The sequence below is a fragment of the Pieris brassicae genome, chromosome 9 (genome assembly GCF_905147105.1).
Source record: "Pieris brassicae chromosome 9, ilPieBrab1.1, whole genome shotgun sequence".
Classification (NCBI taxonomy): domain Eukaryota; kingdom Metazoa; phylum Arthropoda; class Insecta; order Lepidoptera; family Pieridae; genus Pieris; species Pieris brassicae.
This window is the reverse complement of record NC_059673.1, coordinates 1980780-2005720: the sequence shown is the minus strand read 5'-3', so window position 1 is coordinate 2005720 and position 24941 is coordinate 1980780. Positions and strand designations below refer to the sequence as shown.

Sequence of the window (24941 nt, the reverse complement as noted above, 5' to 3'; positions counted from 1 at the left end):
CACACAGACTGGGCATTGTCAATTGTCAACGTTGACAATCTACCTTACCATACCACACCGCATTCTACGACTAACGTCATAGTGGCGGGAATTTTAAATATATTAATTCTCCGACATATATATATATATAGCCGAGTATTCTAGCAATAATAGAATTACCTAAACCTTGTTGTATTTTGCCTGAAAAACAATTTTTTAACAACTTTGTTCCCCGGGGCAAGCGATATTATTAGTCATAACTTGCGTTAACACCAGTTTTTAGTATTCATTATACTAAATGTCAAAGAGCGATTTGTTCATGATGGGAAGTCTAAACTATGTCTAAACTACGTCTAACACCGTTTAACTTTTTTTGTTTTGACAGAAAAAGACAAAGACAAAAACACTTTAGTAATACGAGTTTACATGAATATTTAAAATTTTTTTTTCATTGAGCAATATATGAACCGACACATTTTATAGAACAAACGGCTCAGATGCCATAGTTTTAAAAAGGTAAAAATGGAAATACGAATACTAAAACTATATTGAAGTTATTTGAGCCATCATTATAATGAAACAGTTGCAGGATTCATTAGAGTATAACCTCTTTCCGAGTGTCTTGATCCTTGCGTTGCGTAGAGATGTAGGGTCACTCTGCATCTTCTACCGCATTTACCATGGAGAGTGTTCAGAGGAGTTGTTCGGATTAATACCTGCAGCTGAGTTTTATTTAGCCGCGCACCACCGCTATGTGGAACCAGCTGCCTACTGAAGTATTTCCGATGCAATTCAACTAAGGATCCTTCAAGAAAAGAGCGCTGCAATTCTTAAAAGATCGGCAATGCACTCGCGAGCCGTCTGGTATTACGCCCCTGCTGTATAAAAAAAACTCCGGGGCTAACTTCACTTTTTCGGTCTTAATCTATTATATTTTTTTATATACTACTTCAATACTATAAAATACCATTAGTTATCTTAAAATACAAGACGTTACTTAATTAAACACATATAAAAAGTAATTTGTATCTTAAACGTCTCTCAGAATAAACTCATTTATCTGGTTTAAAATTTGATGCTGCTTACAGTAATTTTCCTTATATTATGGCACGACAACAATATTTTTTGAAAATACCCCCTTCTTCATAAGCAATATATTTATTTATAAAAGTTTACCAACCCTCTACACATTGGTACAAAAAAAAATACAATTTTTAATGTGACTTATAGGCAAACATAACATACACGAAGAGACATAAAAAAACCAAAAAATTAAATTATGAAAACTTAACTAAAATTGATTTCAAAATATGGGCTTTAAAATGCTTAATCTGGATATCGATGAGAAAATACCATTTCAAAATTATCCGTAATATAGGTAACGTAATTAACGTTTCTACCAGCTCCAATTTGACGGCAACTTTCGCTCACTGTGAGTCAAGAAGATATAATATCAGTAACGTTCACGAGTACGTCCGCTCTCTTGGGCGTCGCCAGCCGTATTGTCACATGGAAATATGTCGTGCAGCTTTATTGCGGTCACTATCGCTGGATGGGCCACAGTGAACGAATGCAGACGTTGGATAGAAGTTCTGCATGGGCGCTCTGAAGACAGACTGCGACCCAAATTGGTCGGGCAGACGCGCCAAAGAAAACAAAGCTAGAAAGATGGACCTTCCCTTGTGTGGTTTAACTACGAGAGCAAGAGAGACGAAGAACAACGCCAGCGCCGCCAACTACGAAAGAAACTGGAGGCAGACCTCATATGGAATCGGCACACGAAATTATTATAGTCTGTGCTTCTATCCTACGTCTAAATTCGTTGCCATAGCGCATGCGTGAATCGTAATTAGATCTCGCGCGGCGGCATGCAGAGGCAAAGATAGCCGACATGGAAGCGTTAAATGTATTTTATACAAAATATTTCGGCTGAATCTTCTTTTAAATGCATGGCTTGAAATAGCATATGTTAATAAAAATACTTTGGTAAATAAATATTCGAGGAAAAAGCGATTTGAAAATTAAAAAAAAAATTAGAATTAAATAAAAAAAATGTTGAAATAAGGGAGTTTAGTATCCGAAACAACAAGAATCCTAAAAAGGTACACAATTGACAATTAACACTATAATTGAGTTTACCTTACACATGTCATTTAGAATGATGTACACTTATTTCATAAATACACCTAACACAAATTGCGACACAATTATATACACAACGGCATATTGACTAGAAATGTTTAACTATTTCCAAAAGATCCTTCCTACATCTATAATATATATCATAGCAGTTACGTAATATATGGGATATTGGTGTTTTATTCACTTTAGAATTGACAAAATTATCTGATTAAAACGATTTGTTTGTCGTAGCTAATAAACGTTTTGGCGTTTCCAGTTTCTTTTCTTTTACATTTACAATATCAATAGTAAAAATCTAATTTAATAAATAGAAATTATTGAGTCACGGATTAAGTGCGACTGTCTGGATTACAGGTTAGCATAAAACCTTTTTTCTGGGACCTCTTTAGAGTAATTTAAACATAAAGTGACTTTGTAATTATTCTCTTTTGTATTAGAAGTACATTCTCTTATGTCAAATCAAAACACAAGAAAAGTCTTTTTTATTGAGTCCTCGCGCTATTCGGTTGTGCCAATTCAGTTGTATTTCACGCACCGCGCATTAATTGCTTTTTTACATTCCTTTTAATATAATATTTAATTCCAGAGTTTTTATAATCCTCCAAATTATAGCAAAACACTTGACAACACACTTTACAATTGACCATAGACTTTAGAATGAACATTCAATCCAAACATAAAATCTTTTTAAAAAGTTCATTCTCTATTCAGTTATAACTATATACTTCACATTTAGTTCACTCACTCCGCTCTATGGTGAACACTTCCGTCTGTCATCGTTGATTCTTCCTTTTAAATGTCAAAAGCCAGGGTCCGTCGAGTGACGCGTCGATTTGACTCTGAGATTTGCCCTTCGTCTCAGGGAGTATGAAATAGATATATCCAGCCCCTATAAGAGTGATAGAGGAGCAGATATAGTATGTTGCGTGGAGGCCGATAGAGAAGGCTATAGTTCCGTAATATCGTAGCACGAAGAAATTGCTGAGCCACATCCAAGTTATGAGGAAGCTGGACGCTAAGCTTCGAACCTGAAAATTTATAAACATATTATAATCCGGTCATAATCACAACCCCGGGTCTGTACCAATGTATATGACCGCATTTAGTATTTGCTCGAACGGTGAAGAAAAACATAGTGAGGAAACCGACTTGCCTTAGACTCAAAAAGTCGACATGAGTCAGGCACAGGAGGCTGATCACCTACTTGCCTATTAGATTGACAAGTGATCATAGAACAGATGAAGATATCTGAGGCCCTAAAGCTTTTAGCGTCGCTGGTCTTTTGTTTAATTATGACAGCCTCCAAAATCTTACTCCAAACGTGTCGATTGGCTATATATTTGGTTTATTCGATGCTAAAAAAAACACTTTTTAAACGGATTGAAGCTATGTATTATAACAAACTTATAATTATTTATATAATTTTAACCTTTTTTTTGCTTTACACCGTGCGTGGTCACGGTGACTGGTGGGTGGTGATAATAATAATACATAGCTTCAATCCGTTTAAAAAGTGTTTTCTTAATGTGTAAAAGCTATATCAACAAAAGACAATATTATATGATGCTTTTATCCCGGTTTCTGGTTATTTATATTCTAATAAATATAAATCTTTATTTTAGAATAGGTCTTTTTCTTTATAAAATATTTTATAAGCGATTGCTTAAGTTACAATTCAATTAAACCATTGGATGAGCGGAGTACCCTGATGTACAGGTCTCCCTAGACTTAGTTCAGGGGCTCCAATACCTGCTAAAATAATGTAACTTGATATTGAATAAAGCAATTTTAATTTTAATAGGTCATATGACAGACACGTAGTTGAATAGACATTTTATCAAGAAGCTTATGTAGCTTTAGCTTTATTGGATCTAACCCAGGACTACGTTATATACTATATGCTCCCGTATCCTTCACCTCCTACAGAAGGGGTTAATTCTAGAAGTACACTTTTCATTGGTGTAATTGTAGAATTAACCCCTAATCTTCTGTAGGAGGTAATTGTGAAATAAAGCTGTGGTGTACTTACATTTACATAAAACAACTCCGATATCAACACATAAGGCACTGATCCAAGGCCTATATTATATAAAAACAGTACCAAAGACAACATGACAACCGGCAGCCATATTGATATGTCATCCTTCTCTATGGTTTGTTCAAATTTGACAGACCACTGCGCCTCCGTCTCGTTATAGCTCTCTGCTACTCTGTACCACGCTTTTGTGTCGTTTCCATATTTGAGTGAATCGTTGTAAATTGTCAAATTTTCTGGCAATTCTATCTTGTCTCTGATACTTTTATCTCTGGTGATCTTTTTGGTTATAAAACGATGTTTATAGAACGTGTGCACTTGTAGATGTGGATCACAGTAAACTCCTAAAACGGCTAAGCAGAAAGCGATGCCGGAACACGACCATAGGAGGAGTGTCTGAAAATAAAATCAATATATATCCTATAAATGCAAATAGAGCTTGACTTAGTGGCTTCAGCGTGCGACTCTCATCCCTGAAATCGAAGGTTCCATCTCCGGCTGTGCACCAATGGATTTTCTTTCTATGTGCGCATTTAACATTAGCTCGAACGGTGAAGGAAAACATCGTGAGGAAACCGGCTTGCCTTAAACCCAAAAAGTCGATGGCGTGTGTCAGGCACAGAAGGCTGATGAAGGCTTGTCTATTAGATTGAATAATGATCACGAAACAGATTCAGACATCTGAGCCCCAGACCTAAAGAGGTTGTAGCGCCACTGATTTATTTTTATTTTATTTAACTTTACAGGACGTTAAAACGGTCATTTTCATTCAGAATGAAAAATCATTTAAATTTCAATAAAAATGTCGCCAAATGTCTCGTAATGAGCAGTCGCTCTTGTGTTTCTTTCATTCAACTTGGTGTGACAACTGTCAAAACCTCGCAAATAATGCATTTATAACAAGATTGATTACTATGAAAAGGCAAAAAACACTTAGACGCTAATTGCGAATGTAGCATTCCCGTCACATAGTAAAAACTGCAATTAAATTTTCCTGCCATCTCATCCGTGAATATTCCATGTAAACGAGAAACAGTGGCGCAGCAACCTTTGCTCTTGGCCTATGATTGCTGTGTATGTTTTGTGATCATTTCGTTTTTAATAGGGAGTTTGGTCAAACTATAATAGGATGAGGGTAGAGAGAAAACGAGAGGCAAGGGGGGTGATTGCCGTGTTTTCGACGCTTTTAAGACATACATTGTATCTTGTGTGATGTACAATTTTGAATTATTTCGGAAATAACTGTATTGAGGGGTATGTTTTTACCAATTATTATTTTAAGATCTGGTTTTATTTTGTTGTGATAGCTGAAATGTTTTCTTCCTTTTTAGCTTTAGGAAACGCCCTCAAATTAGATGTTCATTATTGAATATTAAATTAACAAATTATGTGGTAAACGTTACCACATATAATAGGTTTGGTGGGATAAACCAAAAACAAAAACAAAAAGTTAATTATAAGGTTTAGTTTAATATAGGTATTTTTCTAGTTTAATTGTTTGAGGTTCCTTTTATAAATACCCTGATATGTACTAATTTGTTTTATTTAATGTTAAAAAAACCAACAAAGGCTATAACTGTGACAATTACCTTTCGTCCAACTTTATCTACAGTCACTGTAGCAACGGCTGCGCCCAGCACCAACGCTGTGCCGCACAACATTGACCCAGCTTCAGATGACTCGAACAGATGACGTGGCAATGTCCTGTAAATTATCTTGCTGATAATAATAATAATCCAGTGGTCCTATAAATGGGTCTTGACCGCAGACTGCATCACTTCTTAGACGATTATTATTTCATAGACAAGAAGGAGTCATAAGAAGGACGCTGGACGATCTTGGACGCTGACAGAGATTATGTTCCTAAAACTGGAAGCGTTCGAGATCTGGGTTCATGGACGTATGCTTAAAAACAACCGTGCTGGACAGAATGTAGAGGAACAAAGTGCTTAAGACAGTTAAGAAAAGGAAATTTGAGTATTTCGGACACGTTTTACAAGGAAAAGTGGCAGATAGAAGTAGACCTGGCCACATAAAGGTAGGACGGAAGAGTTAAATCTCCCCTTTCGTAAACAGGGATCTTATTTGTTTAAACTTAGGTCTGCTATGTCTGTCTTTCTTATTCTTAAAAGTCCAACTCACCAAGTAGTTAACATTAACATGCTTACTGATAATCTAGGTGAGATTTTCCATATTTCTTGTTCAAACTTACCCATTATAGATGGTGAAGTTGTAAGCAGTTGTATTAAGTACTGGTACTTCATGAGCTGAATGTCGTAACACAGCAGCCGCGAAACTGTTGAAGGCGCCTGCGCCGGTGCCAGCAGCCGCGCCGATAACCACGAAGCATGATATAAGAGCACGACACGAACGACGATGTGAAACTACAAAGAATTGAAAAAAGTTGGTTTAGAAACATATATTTTCTTTAATAAATGGTACCCAAACCAAAACCAAACAAACCCAACTTAAGATTAATAAGTAACTAGCTGCCCCCGCGAACTTCGTTTCTCCTTAATGTGGTTTTAGTTAGCCTTAATACCGTGACACGAAAGAATAATTTCGTTGTATTATCGTCACTATAATTTGAATTTGATTTACACTTCGGTCTACGGTACACGTGGTTGGCTATGCTAACACCAAAAATTAAAAAAAAAGTAGAAATAATTTAATTTCACGTGGTCAACACGTGGTAATCATGACATTGAATTGTAGCTTATATGACACGTTTGTCGGTTTACCATAGCAGTGCCACCTATTGTGTACTTACTCAATCCAGTCGAAAAGTATCGACATCTGTTAGAATCTTTTGGAGTTAACAGATAATTGTGTCACTTAATTATAGACAAATAATATGCAATAAAATAAAATTGCCACTATAATTAAATATCTAAGCTATCCTATCTCTTAAGTTGGACCAGACTGCTCACGGTATGCCAATTTAATTTAAAATCAGTTAAGTAGTTAGGAGTCAATCGCGGACAAACATCGCGACATATTATAGGAGATTTATATATATTAAGATTATCCAATAACACTACTTGCAGTCTCTATTATAGGGAAGACACTCTGTTCTTGTGTACCATTTTTCTGCTTACGATTGTTTAGCACTTGCACTCACACTAAAAGAATAAAAATGTTTTAAGTACAGAAAACTGTTCCCTTTCTGACGGTGAAGTTTTGATCGTAAGGCAGAGTGTTTAGTGAGTTTCCCATTGATGGTTTATCATGAGTGATTAGTCAAAATTCGTGATTTAAATCAGGAGACGTCGCGGAGCAGTAGGTGTAACATCAGCAGAATCAGCAGCCGGTTTCGCAGTGGCCTCAAGAAGACCCGGGACCGGCCTCCGAAATGACTTAGTGTTAGTGATAGTGCCGTGGAATAGTGTAAGAAGTGTTAACATAGAATACAGATAAAACAACTTTCACTGCAGCTGTGATACTTTTGACATTTAACATCTTTTGTCTTCAGTCACCGTGACCACGCACGCTGAAAAGCACTCGAAACGTCGGTAAAAAATTTAGAATTATGTAAATAATTATAAGTTTTAATAATAATACATAGCTTTAATCCGTTCAAAAAGTGTTTTTCTTAATGTGTAAAAGCTATTTTAACAAAAGACAATACTAAGTGTTAACATAAGTTTAGAGACTGTTAGACATATAATGGATTCATCTTGTAAAGCACTACATATTCAACTTGAACTTTTTGCCTGAGGGAGTATGGACGAACCAAGGCTGCTCACTCAAGCTTTCTTAATTTTATAAGCGTGATGATCCCTATGTACGTGTCAAGGCTCACACATTTTGCTCATTTACAATATCTATTTTATTTAATTTATCGAGTATTTTTCAAGGAACCGGAAATACATTCCAAATAAGATTCAAATAAACGAGTGCTACTGTTGAGAGCCCACTTGGTTATTAAAAAAACTTATAACGTCAACTTCGTGCCTTTATTCATCATACTTACACAACTCCTTACAAGCTGACTTCTCCTTCTCACTTCTCTTATCAGACTCCTGACTTCTCTTCAACATTGGTTGAGAAGTCTCAGAGTCATATGACATTTCCCGTCGTCCGTAATCTGAGGTTCGTATCCTTACTTCCTGCTGCTCAATGACATCTGTCAAGTCTTCTCTGAAGTCTGAACCGTCAAACCAGCACATAACTTTGGCCGCTTCCTGGAATCGGTTATGTTAATACACTCGTTATTAGGTTTTAAATTTGTTTCTTTAGTCTATTAGAAATCCTATATTAAATTTTTTACCTGTATTTTCCCAACATTAATAAGAAATGAAGGTGTTTCAGGCAGCCATAGTAAAGATATGAGCAGAAGTGCAGGTGCAATAGCCATTGACAAAGACAGCGCGTGCGCAGAAAGAAGACCGCCCGCAGAGTAGGCAAAGAGAATGCCGCAACTGAAACATAAAGTGTTATAGAATATAATAGAAGTATAGAGAAGAATAAAAGATAATAATAAGAAGAGTAAGAGAAACTGATGGAAGAAGAAATATATACTATTCCAAGATGTAAGTAGAAAGAACATTTCAAACTCAAACTCAAAATACGTAACCAAGTATACTTATGAACGTCAACAGCAAAACATCGTAAATTTACATTTACTACCAGTTCGCAAGTCAAGGGCGAGCGGGAAAGAAGAACTGGCAACAAACTCAATCTCGCAAATCAATCCCAATTTAATGTTTTGATATACTTTTTAAGCGTCATTAGCAAAGTTAATTTGTCGAACAAATACCGAATGTTAATGAAAATTTTCTAAAACGAAAAATTTGAAATATTTAACAAAGAGCCTTATTTCAATGGAGTTACATTTTTTTTATTTAATGTCGAACATTTTTATAAGAATTGAGTTACTTTTATTACATTACAATTGTCTTACTCAAGCAACCTTAGTTATACGCATTACCTGCAAGCCAAAGCTGGCATAGCTGCCAGCCCTCTAGTTCTGGGGGCAATTTCAGCGCAGTACAGTGGTGCAAGTGCCAACGCACCCGCGCCTCCAGCTCCAGCAGCGACCCTAGCCGCCCATACACCTCTGGCGCCACACCATGCTGCCAGAGACCAGCTGAACTGAAATCCATTGAGAGAAGCCAGCTTCACATTACACTGTTAGTAGTTTAAGATAGTATGTAAGGTTAGTCTGCATATTGTATCTGCATGTGTTTAGTTGGAATGTTTTGCTTTATATGTAACATTATATTTTTTTTTATAAAACAGGGGGCAAACGGGCAGGAGGCTCACCTCATGTTAAGTGATACCGCTGCCCATGGACACTCTCAATGCCAGAGGGCTCCCGAGTGCGTTGCCGGCCTATTAAGAGTTGGTACGCTCTTTTCTTGAAATGGATTTGTTTTAATTTTCTTTTTAATAATTATTATTATTACTTTGTAGGCTAAAAAATAGTAAATACAATATATATATATATATATATATATATATATATATAGCATGTAGCATGTGTAAATGAATCTTTTTATAATATTATTTATTTTAATATGTAGTTATCGCCTAAAAGAATAAAATGGTTTTAGATCTCACCTACCTCTTGTTTACGAATTACAGCTATGGATTAAAGTTCTATATTTAAAATGGCGAAAGATAATAAACTGTAATACACTTACAATAAAACTAAGTCCTATACAAAACGCGCCAGCCTTTCTTCCCTTGACATCAGCTAGTACTGCAAACATCGGTGCGGCAGGCAGAGCCACCAGGCACGGTAGAGCTGCAAGCCAGGCACCGCCTGTCAGGGCCTCGTTTCCCAGAACTCCAGACACCCAGCCAGTGCTGCAGCCATGCGTGAAGCATGACAGATTATCTAAAAGCAGTGAACTGGTAAATTAGCAAGCTTATATTAGCGTTCCACCCTACTTTGTAACCTTGAGTGTTTATAGTTGCTTTTCTGCTAAGTTATTTTTAATATAACCTGCATCGTGAGCACGCCACACATACTCACGTAAATTATCACACAATCATCTTTCACATACACACACACACAAACATTTTTATTTTTTATTGATTGTTTCCTTTCGTAAATGTAAACCTTTCTGTATATATTAAACGTTTGGCTATATCTTTACTATAGTTTTGTTGTTGTATATAACTTATGTTATCTGTACGAATTATGAACTAAATAGATATATTGTGAGTAATTAAAAGTTGTATTAAACGTACTCACAGATCATGTATAAAATTTTGAATTGAACTTAACAAGCAAGCAAGTCGTGTTGAAGAATTATTCATAATAAAAGCAAACTTTAAGTCGTATATTGTTCTGATATTCTAGTTTGATTAAATTTATTTATTTACAGAAATACATTAATTATCCTAACAGACTATGCTAATACGATAATGTCGACAAAAAGTTAAATATAATATAATAAAGTAAATATACTTAAACACATAATACACACAAAATCGCTACTGTGAATCCACTCTGCGTAAATATAAATGTGTCGATAGTGTTAGAGACAGACGGGGATCTGGGCAACAGACTGGTTCTGTGCATTGGTATCGCAAATAACCTAGGCCTTCGTCGTCGTACATATCACATAGGTACAAAGAAACTTAGTTTTTGGAGCATACTTGGGTTGCACAGTACACCTCTCAAGACTTTCAGTACATAGTCCAACAGCCTGGTCCGCCAGGTTTTCAATTTATTGTACCCCATCCCTAACACAAATAATTTGGGGCACATATTAGTTAGACGTCATACAGTCTTTTATAAAGTCATTATGTAGATTTATTCTGCATGCTCTCCAACTTAAGGCAGTATTTAGCTTCATGCGGAGACCAAATGCCCGCCTTCCAACGCGAGCCGAACAGACCCATTACGGACTCCGCTATACTCGTAACGATGATTTTTATACTTGTGCTTCCACCAAAGCGGAGAAGAGCGTAGCAGAGTGAGCGAGTTGAAAGAGTCACATAGCAGATTAGCAAGTTGAGCGAGTTTCCCACGGACCCCGTACGAAACTAGCTGAACTAGTTTTATTATATTTCATACAACTACTTCCAATGCAAAGCAGAGCGGAGCAAGCGAGTAAAGCGGAGTCCACTCCGTATGCTCTTGAAAACTAGTTTTGAACGGAGTCGTCTTGCAAATCGTTGTACATTCGTAATAAATCACCTTTTGCGGGCCTTCCTCGAATGTGAGAATTGATCCAAAATCTTGATTTGCGCCGGATATGCTTCTTTATGATGTGTTGATGTGTGATGCAGTGGTAAGATTTTATTTACCATATTAATTTAATCATATTGTTAGCTTCTAATATTTATTTAATTAAATTCTAAACATATTCTTAAGAATCTTGCTACAAGTGCGCATGTGCAATGGTTATTCATTTGACTCGTTCGATTGTTTACGAATTGACTCGACCATCTCCCCGAAGTGGTATGGTCGAGTCGGAGTAGGGAAGTTGGGATTATAAAAGTGGTTGTGACACATGCGCTCGGGCTATTCCTTTGTACAAGTTTGAAGTTATACAGTTCACGTAAAATCAGTGAAGTAAATTACAGTGAATTAAGTCGTCATTGAAGTGTTTAATTACCTACCCTAAGAACTAGATCAACTACCGCTAACTATATTCACTAGAAGAATCAGACATAGTGACATTCACAAAAACTTCTTGATGCTACGAAGGGCTGCCAAATACTGGTGCTCAGCTACCCGCTCGCAAACGGACGCACAACTTCGCCTGGAGGGAGACCTAGGCAGAAAACGAACGGAGTAGTCATTAATTTCCCGCTTCCAGCTCCGCCTAGTTGACCCCGTGGATCAGTGGAGGGCGAAACAAATTATTTAAGAACCCTTTCTTAGTAGAAGGCAAAAACTATTATCATTTCAAACTCCGCCTATTCTCCGCCGCTCAACACTTACGTAGTGAAAGGCTGGCATAATATTGGTGAACGAAGCACAAATCCCATTCTTACGTATGCTTTCTTGCAAATGTCCACTTCGTGATGTCGAAATCTCAGTTGGGAACTCACACTCCCATTTTATTTAAACATTGTTACATTATAATATTAAAATAAAAAGCTACTTAATTTTGTTGAGACAACATCGTGAACATAGTAGAGCTATATTCATTTCGATTTGCAATATTGGTTATCGGATTGACCTTTCATACTCACGGGAATTCGAAGCGATCATATTGATAAAACCTGAATATTTTGTACGCATTTTATGGAGATAAAATTTATTTTATATATTAACGTAATGCTCATACATTATTCATTAGGGTTTATTACATCAGATCTACTACTTCTATAAAGTTTCATAGCGCTTTTGATTTCGTTTGATTGATATTGTTTAGGATAAGTTGGCGCCTGGTTAGCACCGGTGTCCCCAGAGCTGGTGCTTTCCTCGCTCAACGAATAAGTATCGCAATACAGTGCTGCCGTTTTAAAGATACACTGCCAAAGGGATCTATTTTTTTTGTTATCACTATATCATTAATGATATAAAATGTATAGAAATATGTCGTATTCATTATGTCAGACACGAAGCGTGGCGTTTTGAAATTATTCAAAGTAGATTATTTCCAGTACTAAGTATAGAACGTACAGTGAAATAGACGTTATTCAAGAATACCTTAAATTTAAATAAAAGGTTTGTTTGTCTATTTGGTATATTGTGCAAAAAATGCAAGGGTTATGGATCCTCGACCAATTATAAATGATGAGGAATTGAATCTGGATGATAAAAATTTCTCGTAATCACCATGGATTCAACACTTCAGTGATCATTTCACACAATTCCACACATATGTACAAGGAGAGGCACTGCTTCTGACCTTAAATAAGGATCCTTGTACTGATCCTTGACCTACGTGCTGAATGTTCCAAAGGCCCCAGAGGCTTGTCGACAAGTTAGGACGCTAAGTATATATCCTTGGTTGAAATAACTTTGATAGCGCGTTTCAGGGTTTGTCGATAGTACAGTGATTGTAGCCATTCATCGTAGAACTATTTGTTTAATATTATATAATTTATTATTTATTTAATTATACATTAACCTAGATATAATAATAATCAAAATATATAATTAAAAATTGATAAATAGAAAATTATAACATTTCCTCGCTGTATAGCGAAACTTACTCTATATATTTATACGCAAGATATATATTAGGTCCTTACATATGAAATTGGCGTTTTGTATGGGAGGAACAAAAAGTCGAATATTTTTAAATATAATATATTTAATTAATCAAAGTATGAACCATTGTTTTCTATGCACTTTTGCCATCTCATAGGTAGTTCATTGATCCCTTTACTAAAAAAAACAGCCGGACGGGAATCAATAAAATCTGTGAAGGCGATTTGGACTGCCCCATCAGAGTTAAATTTTTTCCCTTGCAAGAAATTGTCCAAATTACTAAAAAAATAGCAATCTTTTGGAGCAAGGTCCTAATATCTATAAGTATACAATAGTTATATTATATAAGTATACAAAAATATAGATATATTATATAACTATACAAAAATAGTGATAATTTTACTAGAATAAAACATACGTATAATATTTATACTCGGAACAAATGCAGGCTACATTTTCCACGTGTTTAGTACGTGGAATTTGGTAAAGTTAGTCATTCTTTTTTGGGAGAACGGATACTTTGCTTCAATAACATCGCAGAGGCTCTTTTTTCTCTGCCTTTAAATACATTTAAGTAATGCATTAAAGAAAAGCTGTGTAAAAAGGCTTACTACAAAGTTAACGATTATCGAGTTGATAAAAGGGCCTGGGTCTAGTGCTAGACAGGCCACTTCTAATTAATTTGTGATAATTGTTTTAAAATAAGTGTTGTTTGATGATTTGCTATTTTAAAAGAGTACCGAGGGTTTTTACGCCGGCTTTTTCTCTCGGCCTACCCACTGTCTTCTTTGCCGACGAGTAGATGCCTGCGATAAAAAATTAATGACGTAGAATAGTTGATACCTGTATCTTACTCCATAGTAAACATATTTTTATATTTTTTTCCATCTTATCATTCCATCCATCTTCAGAACCATTATCCAGATTGAGCATTCTAATAAACGAGGTATGTCTGGATATCCGTAGTGGCTCATTTCACACTTTTATATGGAGTTTCGTTTAGTTTTTTATATCCCTTCGAGTTTGTTATGTTTGCCTATAAGTGCTTGTCACATTTTTTTATGTAATAGAAGGCTAACGGGCAGGAGGCTGAGCTGATGTTAAGTGATATCGCCGCCCATAGACACTTACATTGCCAGAAGGCTCGCAAGTCCGTTGCCGGCTTTTCAAAAATTGGTACTCTCTTTTCTTGAAGGACCCTCAGTCGAATTGGTTCGGAAATACTTCAGTGGGCAGCTAAATTAAATTTATGTGGAACCAGCTCGTTTGGTGTGCCGAGTTTGAACAAGCTCTTATAAATAAATAAACGTACACAAACATAATAAAAAGTTAGTACTTACACACTGAAGACGCTATAACTCGTCGCACTGAGCCACGCCATCGTTTTGAAGCTGACCTTTCTATTCGATTCCTGAAATAAAAACAAACTAGGTTATTTGTCAATCTGTTAAATTTAATGTATTTATTTTGAAGATGGTCTTTTAATACCAACTTAACATCCCCTTAGAAAAATTGACGCGCTCGATAAGTTGCAATATAAATACAATCAATCAGATTATAGATATATATATATCTGATGCGTTCGAGTATGCAACAGTTTTTTTTTTATATTTTTGAAAATCTATCTCTCTATCTATTGGGGGGGGGGGGGGCACCCATTCCCCCATTTAGCATCGTGGGCTCTTTGACAACTTTGTCATGAATTAGTTAATCATAATTACATTTAAAACGCGTTATTTTGCAGCATATTATTTCTATCGAAGACACACTCCTTAAAGCCTCAGCTAGCATCGGAATACTGGGCGTTGACATATCGATTAACGTTCAGGTTCGCGGTAATTAGGAAGGAAAGGCTAGGTTAGCCTCTAAGAAGTTTGGTGTACTCAATAAGACGGTATTACGGCACTGCGGGCCACCGCTTGCAATTTTTTAAAGCGCAAACGGGCCCCACGTGAAGTACAGTGCTCACGTCTAGACGGGAGCTCCATTACCAACCAAGGTTGCTAGAAGATGCAGAGAAACGCCATGGTGTTTCTCTGCATCTTCTACCGGAATTACCATGTAGTGTTCAGAGGAGTTGTTCGGACTACTGGCTGTTAAGTTTCATTGTTGGGCGTCAAGGCAGAATACAAAATACCCCACCACTATGTGGAACTAGCCCTACGCCCACTACTATGCCCACTGAAGCATTTAAGAACCAGTACGACTTAGGGCCCTTCAAGAAAAGAGCGTAGCGATTCCTAAAATGCCGGCAATGCACTTGCGTGGTACTATTCGCAGTATGCAGGAGATGTCTAGCCGTATGGTTTCAGCGTCATCCTTTGGTATCGTATTTTTGAATATACATTCCTCTACGTAACTAACAAATTCTTTGAGAGGGATTTTCCGCGGTACCGTTGCAAAAATTTATTTTTCTTGTTTATGGCTTTTTTTTATGTCAACTGGGCACAAGGTAATTCGCCAGTGTCATGTAGATGGAGAAGACACGAAGGAGATTCGGTATTGATCGGTAAAAATAATAATTAAGTTAATTTTGATTATGCACAAAAAAAAATAGTTGAAATTCGATTGTTGTGAGCACAGACAACACAAATATGAGTAAAAGCATTATTAAATACTGCTTTAATTAATTAGTTGCAAAGTTGCCTTTATTTAATACATCAATGTCCAAGTTTTGTTTTGATAGATTGATGACAGTGACAGTCATTTAAAGTCGCGACGTTTGACAGGTGTCTATTGGTGTTCTGTGCTAGTTTTTCAAACTTTTTTATTTGTATGCCTTTGCAGTTATTAAATTTGTTGTTCCCGCTAGCCAGCCTACCTGTCATATGTTATGGGAGTTATAGATAGAATTAGCCGGATCCTAAAACGAGCTTCTAATAATACAATTTTCAAGCCGCACAAGAAGATTCAGCAATTCTTAAGACCAATCAATAGTAACACCCCGTTGCAAGATGCAAGTATATACAAACTGGATTGCGGCTGTGGCCTGTATTACATAGGGCAAACTAAACGCAATATGTCCAGCAGACTCTAAGAGCACATTGCAGACATAAGTCTGTGAACACACACTAGATAGGCCTAATCATTACATACGCTTTGACCATCCGAAAGTACTTGCGAAAGAAAAAAGATTCTTCCCAAGATTGGTACGCGAAGCCATTGAAATAAAAAACCACCCGAATTTCAATAGAGAAGACGGCCTAAAATTATCAAACAACTGGGATCCAATAATATCCAAATTAAAACCTCAAGACAAACAATCCGCGAAAATAGAGGACACCGTGAGTCATTTCTGCAAAAACCCATTCATCTTTTAGTCGATACCAACTCCGGGGAAATACAGATAACACAAAATTCTCTACAGCTGTGATACTTTTGACATTCAACACCTTTTGTCTTCACTCACCGTGACCACGCACGCTGTAAAGCACCCGAAACGTCGGAAAAATTTAAATTTAAAATTATGTAAATAATTATAAGTTTATAATAATACAAAATCCGGTTAAAAAATTGTTTTCTTTGAAAATGTCTAATTACAAAGATTTAACTCAAGTACTCATCAGTATCTTTTCATAAGAGTAAACATAATTTGACAGACGCAAAACAGCTGTTTCACCCTTTGGGCCGACTTTAGTCCAGTCAGGTGACGTCTTTTTCAACTCTACTATAGAGCGTATACTCGTTCTGTAAATTCAGAATAAATAAGCCGTGAAATCAATATTTTTTAAAAGTAGGTCGTCTATTTTAAACACCATGAATCGTGGTCACCAAACGTAGTTAGCTGAGGCGGAAGAGCTGCATAGAATTAGCATTTCACCTCATTAATATTGCATGAACGAAATATAATAGTTTTGTTAATAACGTTGGCAACTCTCTTACATAATGTATGGAGTGTATGGAAACCCTTTTAGAATTTGTGTTTGTGTGCTATTATTTCAGATGATCTAAGGAACATATTTTATTAAGAATTAGCTGACCCGGAGAATTTCGTACGGCCGTACTGTCAATGAATGTCGTGTTACAGATAAGCTGAAATTAATGTATGATTCGTTGTCTCGATATATTTTCAAGGAAATGCTGCCAGCGTTAAAGGTACACTGCCATAGGGACCAAATGGTTTAAAATTGTTTAGTTTATTATTATTATTACTATGTAGGTTAAGAATATTGTAAATACTGTATATTTGTGTGTTGGGAATAAATATATTTTTAAGATCTATCCACAATGAATCGACACGAATCAAAACCTTTAAGTTCTTTGATTTGACGTTTACCGTATCGGTATGAACATTGTCAAAATATTTGACAGTTACGAAACCTATGAACATATTATTTTCGATTTTTTAATCTATTAAGTTTTTTGACTTTAAAATTAATACACGTAGTTAATTAAAATCATCTTTCATCCGCATGGAGCTCGTTAAATTTTTCATACAATAATCTTTTGACTATTGTATGGGTATGTAATGTATGAACGTGATATACCACCTATAATAAGCTGATTTTTGACGAAGGTTTGGCTGTATTACATTATGATTTTATATACGTTAACTGAAATATAACGGACGTTGAAAGGGTCGAAAAAATCCTGGTCAAATCACACACGCAAAAAGTACTTATATATTTTTTAACAGGGGCACACAGAAAGACCTTGATGTGATACCGCCGCTCATGGACACTAAATGCTAATTACCGGTCTTTTAAGAATTGGTACGCTCTTTTCTTGAAGGCCCCTTAGTTGAATTGATTTGGAAATACTTCAGTGGGGAGCTGGTTTCATAATGGTGGTGCGCGCTAAATACTGCCTTAAATCACGCTCAGTTGTGGAAGGAACTAGTTTGAACTCATACACTTATACAAGTAATTTAAGGTAGAGACCATGAATCTCTCACGGTCCCGACATATCTCTCACTCATTCTATCTCTTCCCTGTGTTTATATTTTAGAAATGTCCTTATTCGTCCATAGAAACATACATATTTTTAAGTCGAATGTAGAAGTCACAGTAAGAAGTAGACATGGGGAGAAATTGGCTGTGCCAAAAATCAATCTGGAACTGTTTAGAAAAAAACACCTTTTGTATGGCTATTAAGGTTTACAATAATTTACCAAAATAATTAAAAGATCTTCCTACTAGAGTCTTTAAATATCGACTTGTATTCTTTACGGAAAAAAATGTATTACTCAATAATTGATTATTTGCGTGAAACACAGTAGTCGACCAATTTTAATATGACAAATAATGTAAAATGTAAAACTCCTTCAAAGACAGATTTGCGCGCCAGAATGGCAGAATATGCGAAATTACTATTGTACCACCTTTTTGTACCATATTCTTGCAATAAATTATTATTATTATCAACCACTTTAATGGTTCACATGCTTGTCAGTTATGGATACTTTAGTCGTGTCCATTCTTTAGTGCGTAATTTTTACATTAAACATTATGTATATTATTATAATAAATTGAATATAATAATTTATTATGATTTCATTTCGTTAATTGTTACTCCTGGATTATATTAATTCGATTCTTGTTTCAACATACTTAAGCACGCCGTTTCAAGTCAAATGCCTTTATAACATAATAAGCTAAATTAAGCTTTTTTTGTTTCAAAGAAATAGGCCGCGTTTATAACATGTCACTTCATCATTAATTCAGTCACACGTGACGATCGAACCGATAAAGTGGCGCTAAATAAATAAAACACTTTCAACTCTCCCAGACTTAAAATGTCATATGTCTAACTCCAGCTGTATAGTGTAGTCGTGAGGTTATTTTAGACCAAAACATCGCGTGTCGTAATTATAAGGACCATAACTAATACGTGTCTTAATTGTATTATACAGACGAAGACATATATTTAGGGCAGACACACATTTGTTTATTTGGAATGAAACGTCCTTTGTTTATAGGGTTTCATACGTACATTTTACGCGTGAAATGAGAGTTTCAGTGCGGAAATTGTGTCCACACTTCGTAATACAAAAACTTTTTACATGTAAAACTTGAAGGTACTAAATGTGTCGTTGGAAAAGTATAAAAATATTTTTCTCAAGGACTCTTACATGTACCAAATTAAATCATAAAAGCGTAATAAAATCCAAAAGACTTAAAGAAAATGTTCATTCATAAAATATAATGTTGTATTTTCAAAGGCTTTATTCCTATACCCGCTCTCTTGGGAACTTATTAAAATAAACTACAGTTATTTTAACCTTGTGGGACATAGTTATCACTGTAATTACAGTCGGGTATTATAAAAATAGATAGTTATACTAGATTTTTAAAGGTAGAACTTATTTACTTCATATAGAGAAAAATGGAAAATCTAAACTTTTTTAATATAACGTTGCAAACGGCCAGGAAGCTCACCTGAGCTTAAGTGATATTGCCAGAAGACTCGCGAGTGCGTTTTCGGCCTTTTAATAATTGGTATGCTCTTTTCTTAAAGGTCTCTAAGTCAAATTGGTACGAAAATCTTTTGACAAATTATGTTTTCGCAAAGTATTTTAGATACTCGAAGGCATGCCTTGTCTGAAGCTTACTGACCTCCACCAGCACTCACCAATTCCGTGCTCCAGGATATATATATACTGGAGATATATCAGACAGGAAGACCGAGACACGAATGCAAGATGTTTTTTTCAGTACTAATAAAATTTGATTGTTGTTTAAGGTATCTATGTTATAATTATTGTTTGGATAATACTGTAGATAAATAAACGCTGCGACTAAAGAACTGCTTTCATAACGATACAATAAGATTTATTTATTTTATACATAAAGAGGAAATGGCGCCATATGTGTGTGTGGCAACAGACCATACGGAGATTCGCACAAGTGTGTGCACACATTCCATATCTAGTAAATTTCTATGCGACACATGTCCGTCATAACCGAGCATTATACGAAGGACAGATGGACGTGTTCATCCCGAGGAATGAAGAAAATTACAAGGTTATAAGGTAAAGTCGAATGGTAAAAGAAGAAGAAAGTGCCTTGAAAAAGAATAAAATACAGCGTCAGCAGGAATGGAGAAATAAAAAAAAATCTGTGGCGCTACAACCTCAGTGGACCTCAGATTTCTGAATCTGTTTCATGATCATTTTTAAAATCTAATAGGCAAGTTGGTGATCAGCTTCCAGTGCCTGACACACGCCGTCGACCTTTTGGGTTTACGACACGTCGGTTTCCTCAAGATAGAACCTCATGGATGAGACTTGCACGCTGAGTCCACTAGGCGAACAAGAAAAGTTGGCGGAGGCCTATACTCGTGAAGGGGTCTAATTGTGAAAGAAGTTACGATATATATATATATATATATTATCTTTATGTAATAGCAGGCAAACGGGCAAGAGGCTCACCTGATGTGAAGCGATACCGCTGCCCATGGACACTCACATTGCCATAAGTGAGCAGCTCGCAAGTGCGTTGCCGGCCTTTCAAGAATTGATACGCTCTTTTCTTGAAGGACCCTAAGTCGAATTGGTTGGAAATACTTCAGTGGGCAGCTGGTTCCACATAGTGGTGGTGCGCGGCTAAAACTGCCTTAGAAAACGCTCAGTTGTGGAACGACGGACGTCGAGGTGATACGGATGGTATTTTGTATTTTGCCTTGACGTCCGATAGTGAAACTCAGCTGCGGGTATTAGACCGAACAACTCTTCTGAACACTCCTCATGGTAAATGCGGTAGAAGATGCACAGAGACCCAACATCTCTACGCATCGCCAAGGGATCAAGCCGCACGAAAAGTGATTGGTCGTCGACGATTCGAACCGCTCTTCGTTGAATACGATCAAGTGGAAGGAGCTGGTACTGGTGAGCTCCCGCCCAGAGGTGAGAACAGTATTCCATGCGCTTATATATATATATATATAGTTTTTATACATAAAGAGAACAAACAGTATAGATAGAGAATATACAATATTCAACATTTGTCAAGATGTATGTTTGATAACTGTTTACCTTAGTTGCAGGATTGAATGAACAATCCTGGTACAGTGTTGCACTGGGCCTAAGCCAAGTGAACGCAGCTTTATAGTGTTTTCTGAACACAGCTTTGTTTTAGTTTTACGGGTTGTTATCTTTACGCGTTATTCTTGCTGTATTTAATATAACTGCTTTTGGAAGATTTATAAACGATATTTTGGAAGTTCTAAGAATTTGATAGATCCGTTTTGGCATTAATCCAGTGGGGGGCGAAATTATATGGGCTATTCATACACCATTTAATGAAATTTTTAAGATCTATTTTTTTAAAGATTTATCGCTATTATTATTAAGATACAGTCGCTTGAGTATACCATAAACTGCAGATTAGTATTTTAATAAACATATAAACAATAAAGTAGATAGGGTCACTTTATATAACATGTCGTGTTTCAGCGACAAATGGAAACAACAAACAGCTCACCGAGCGAAAAAAACGAATGAAAAAACCTTCGGTCTTTTTGTATGAGAAATTAGTTCATATTTCGACAAAACAAAAACAAAATGCTCATATTGTTTTACGTTCAGGTTATCAGTTTCATAAAATATATTTCAGAGTAATCCAGTACAAATACAATGTTCCAATCTGGAGCATGACAGAATTGACAGCTACGAAAACCCAAAAACTGATACCACGGACTTACGGTAATGTTGGGAGCTGAAGCTTAACACAGAGCCTTTTTTTAATATAACTATATTTATATATATGGGAAGAATTTCACTAGTGGCCGCTTTCTATAATTGATCTAGAATTATATCCAAACCAGATTTTCGCAAATTTAGATTGAGAGTAAGACTCACGTAGATTTCTTTAATTATTTCGTAATCAGCTAACTTAAATAATAAATTACAATTACACCAAATATGGAATACATTTACAAAATTGTTCAAATATTTACGAAAGGAGAAAAATAAAAACATTCAACTAGGTAATACCTGGTTCGGCTGTATTGTGTGATAGTCTGGTACGTACGTGAGGGTGTGTATGTGGCCTATGATCATAATCCAGATTATTTAGGGCTATGGATATTCTAAATACTCAAGCATATTGAGATAGTTTAAATACAGTTCAGTCGTTCTATATCCCGACTGAGTGATACAAAACTCCTATTAAGAAAACACTTTTTAAACGGATTGAAGCTACGTATTATTATTATAAAACTTTAAATTTAATTTTTTTTCCCGACTTTTCGCGTGCTTTACAGCGTGTGTGGTCACGGTGACTTTATAATAATAATACATAGTTTCAATCCGTTTAAAAAGTGTTTTCTTAATGTGTTAAAGCTATGTTAACAAAAGAAAATAAAACTATTATTGTTATGTAAACGAGCAAACGGACATGACGCTAACCTGATGTTAAGTGATACCATAGACAATATACCATATACCATATACAATCACATTGCCAGAGGGCTCGCAAATGCGTTGCCGGCCTTTTAATTGCTTCGCTCTTTTCTTGAAGAACCCTCAGTCATATTGGTTCGGAAATACATAGGTGGTTCCATGTTGTTGTGGTGCGCAGCAAACACTGCTTTCGTATTTGTCATACGGGATTCGCTGAATAAAGAATTGCTCGAAAAAAGGTTAAAGTACTGAAGAAAAATACAGAATGAACTAACAGAGAAATCGTATTATGAACCTCCCGTGAGACTGAATCGTAAATTTCCAATATCGAAATTGACTTGTATTGTTACACATTCAAGGAACGATTTACGGTTTGCTAGTCTTTTTCGTTTTGTCTGTTTGGGAGTAAATAGAATGTGGTAGGTCTTTGGCCGAACTATGAATTATCTGTCTCACCTTGACTCCTACCAATACCAAACAATACTTAGCCAGAAACACTTTCGAATTTCTTTGTATATAATCAAATTATTTTCATATATTTTTATGATTTTCTACGTTCCTGATGGTTACGAGGTGTAATGTAACATTCGTATCGAGCATGTTACGCTGTATAAAATTGGCGTAACATAGCCGTTTGAACTCTGCACGCCATATTCGCAAACCGCTCTCACTTTGGGACGCCTTTTTCTTCTTAAAATCAATAGTTCTGGTGTATTTCCATCACCTTCATGTGCTTCATTTTCTCTGACTTAGAGAATATAGCGTATAGAGTCTCTGAGTGTGACTCTTTATTTCTAAAATATTTAGTAATTTATATGAATGGAAAAAAAATTACAAGCCTCGCTATTCAATCGTACAAAATTTAATTATGAACTCTATGTCTGACACATTTTAATGAGCATATATCTACATATAAATATCATGAATTTGAATATGTAATGTGAAATCTAATTAAAATATAACAATATTCTTAAATAGAATTTATAATTAAAAATGGATAAATAGTATACGAAAATAAAGTTAAAAAAAATTATTCCCTGTAGCAGTGTTTCTTTGGCAACATGTCCTTGCTTTATTGCTATACTTATTCGTTGAGCGAGGAAAGCACCAGCTCTGGGGTCACTGGTACCTAACCAGGCGCCAACTTAAATGTTTAATTAGCTGTACACTTGAACTCCAAGAATCTCGACTCTAAAGGGAACAAAATCAAAGTTTGAGGAAAAACTCTCATATTCTTGCCTTTAATAATAACCGCTATAGATGCACCTGCAATGGGACATAAATCCATGTCCATCCATCCAAAGACGAGCACTTGTTTTTCCAACACAGTGTCATGTGAAATCGTGCGTGTGTCTAGCGCACAGATTGACGATTAAACGGTTACTAAGAATTATAACTCTGGCTGATATTTTTTAAAATTTAATATACGCTTATAAAAAAATACAAACAATTTTTTCGCCCCTTAAAATAAATCTCATATTCTACAAATTCACATTACTGATATTGCTCGAACGTGTCGAACATAATTTGGTAATTTTTGCACAACTACATAAATCTTGACTCACAGACTACTAATCATGCACCACAGTTTACTAACCTTTTAGCTATTACAAACCACAGAATATATCTTGAAGCTTTGATAAAAAAATCAGTGGCCCTACAACCTTTTTAGGTCTCGTACTCAGATCTTTGTATCCGTTTCATAATCATTTGTCAATCTAAGTAGCAAGTAGCCGATCAGTCTTGTGTCTAAAACATCATTTTGGGTCTAAGGCAAGTTGGTTTCCTCATGATATTTTTTTTCACCGTTCTAACGAATTTTAAATGCGCACATAGAAATAATGTTCATTAGTGCGCTGGAAATCGAAACTACGACCTTAGGGATGAGGGTCGCACGCTGAAGGCCAACTCTGATCTAAAGCTCTAAGGTTTTAAAACTCGGTATTAATACTTGATATATTTATAATATGAAAAAATATTGTTTGTTTGGTTTATTGATTAATATTTCTCTATAGGTAGGTGATCAGCATTCAGTGACCGCGTTAGCTATTTTTAATTCTGCAGAGCAACATACAATGATGCATGGCTAGGTTACGAAATCGTGATTCGACGGTTGAGACTTATGAGATTAAGTCTTTTAGTGTGGTTCGTTAGTCGGTTAACTCCGTACCCAAAACTGAAACAAACAATCGAAGTATTTCCGAACAAATTCGACTTAAATTCTTCAAAAATTCGTTCGTTCCAATTCTTGAAAGGCTGACAACGCAATCGTGAACCCCCTGATAATGAGAGTGTCCTTGGGCAGTATCACTTAACAGATG

At 35.8% G+C, this 24941-nt stretch overlaps 1 protein-coding gene across 1 annotated transcript in view; it reads right to left on the bottom strand.

The window, feature by feature from the left end:
• Positions 1 to 2739: 2739 nt before the first annotated feature.
• LOC123714379 (facilitated trehalose transporter Tret1-like) overlaps positions 2740 to 24941 on the bottom strand; it is a 46736-nt gene continuing 24534 nt past the window's right edge. Inside the window, exons 2-10 of the mRNA XM_045668613.1 lie at positions 14621 to 14691; positions 9802 to 9998; positions 9087 to 9250; positions 8427 to 8577; positions 8130 to 8340; positions 6369 to 6540; positions 5746 to 5860; positions 4151 to 4552; positions 2740 to 3149 (exon numbers count right to left, since the gene is read on the bottom strand). Of these exons, the coding sequence (XP_045524569.1) occupies positions 2895 to 3149; positions 4151 to 4552; positions 5746 to 5860; positions 6369 to 6540; positions 8130 to 8340; positions 8427 to 8577; positions 9087 to 9250; positions 9802 to 9998; positions 14621 to 14691 (1738 nt within the window). The 3' untranslated portion in view covers positions 2740 to 2894. The remainder of the gene's footprint in view (positions 3150 to 4150; positions 4553 to 5745; positions 5861 to 6368; positions 6541 to 8129; positions 8341 to 8426; positions 8578 to 9086; positions 9251 to 9801; positions 9999 to 14620; positions 14692 to 24941) is intronic.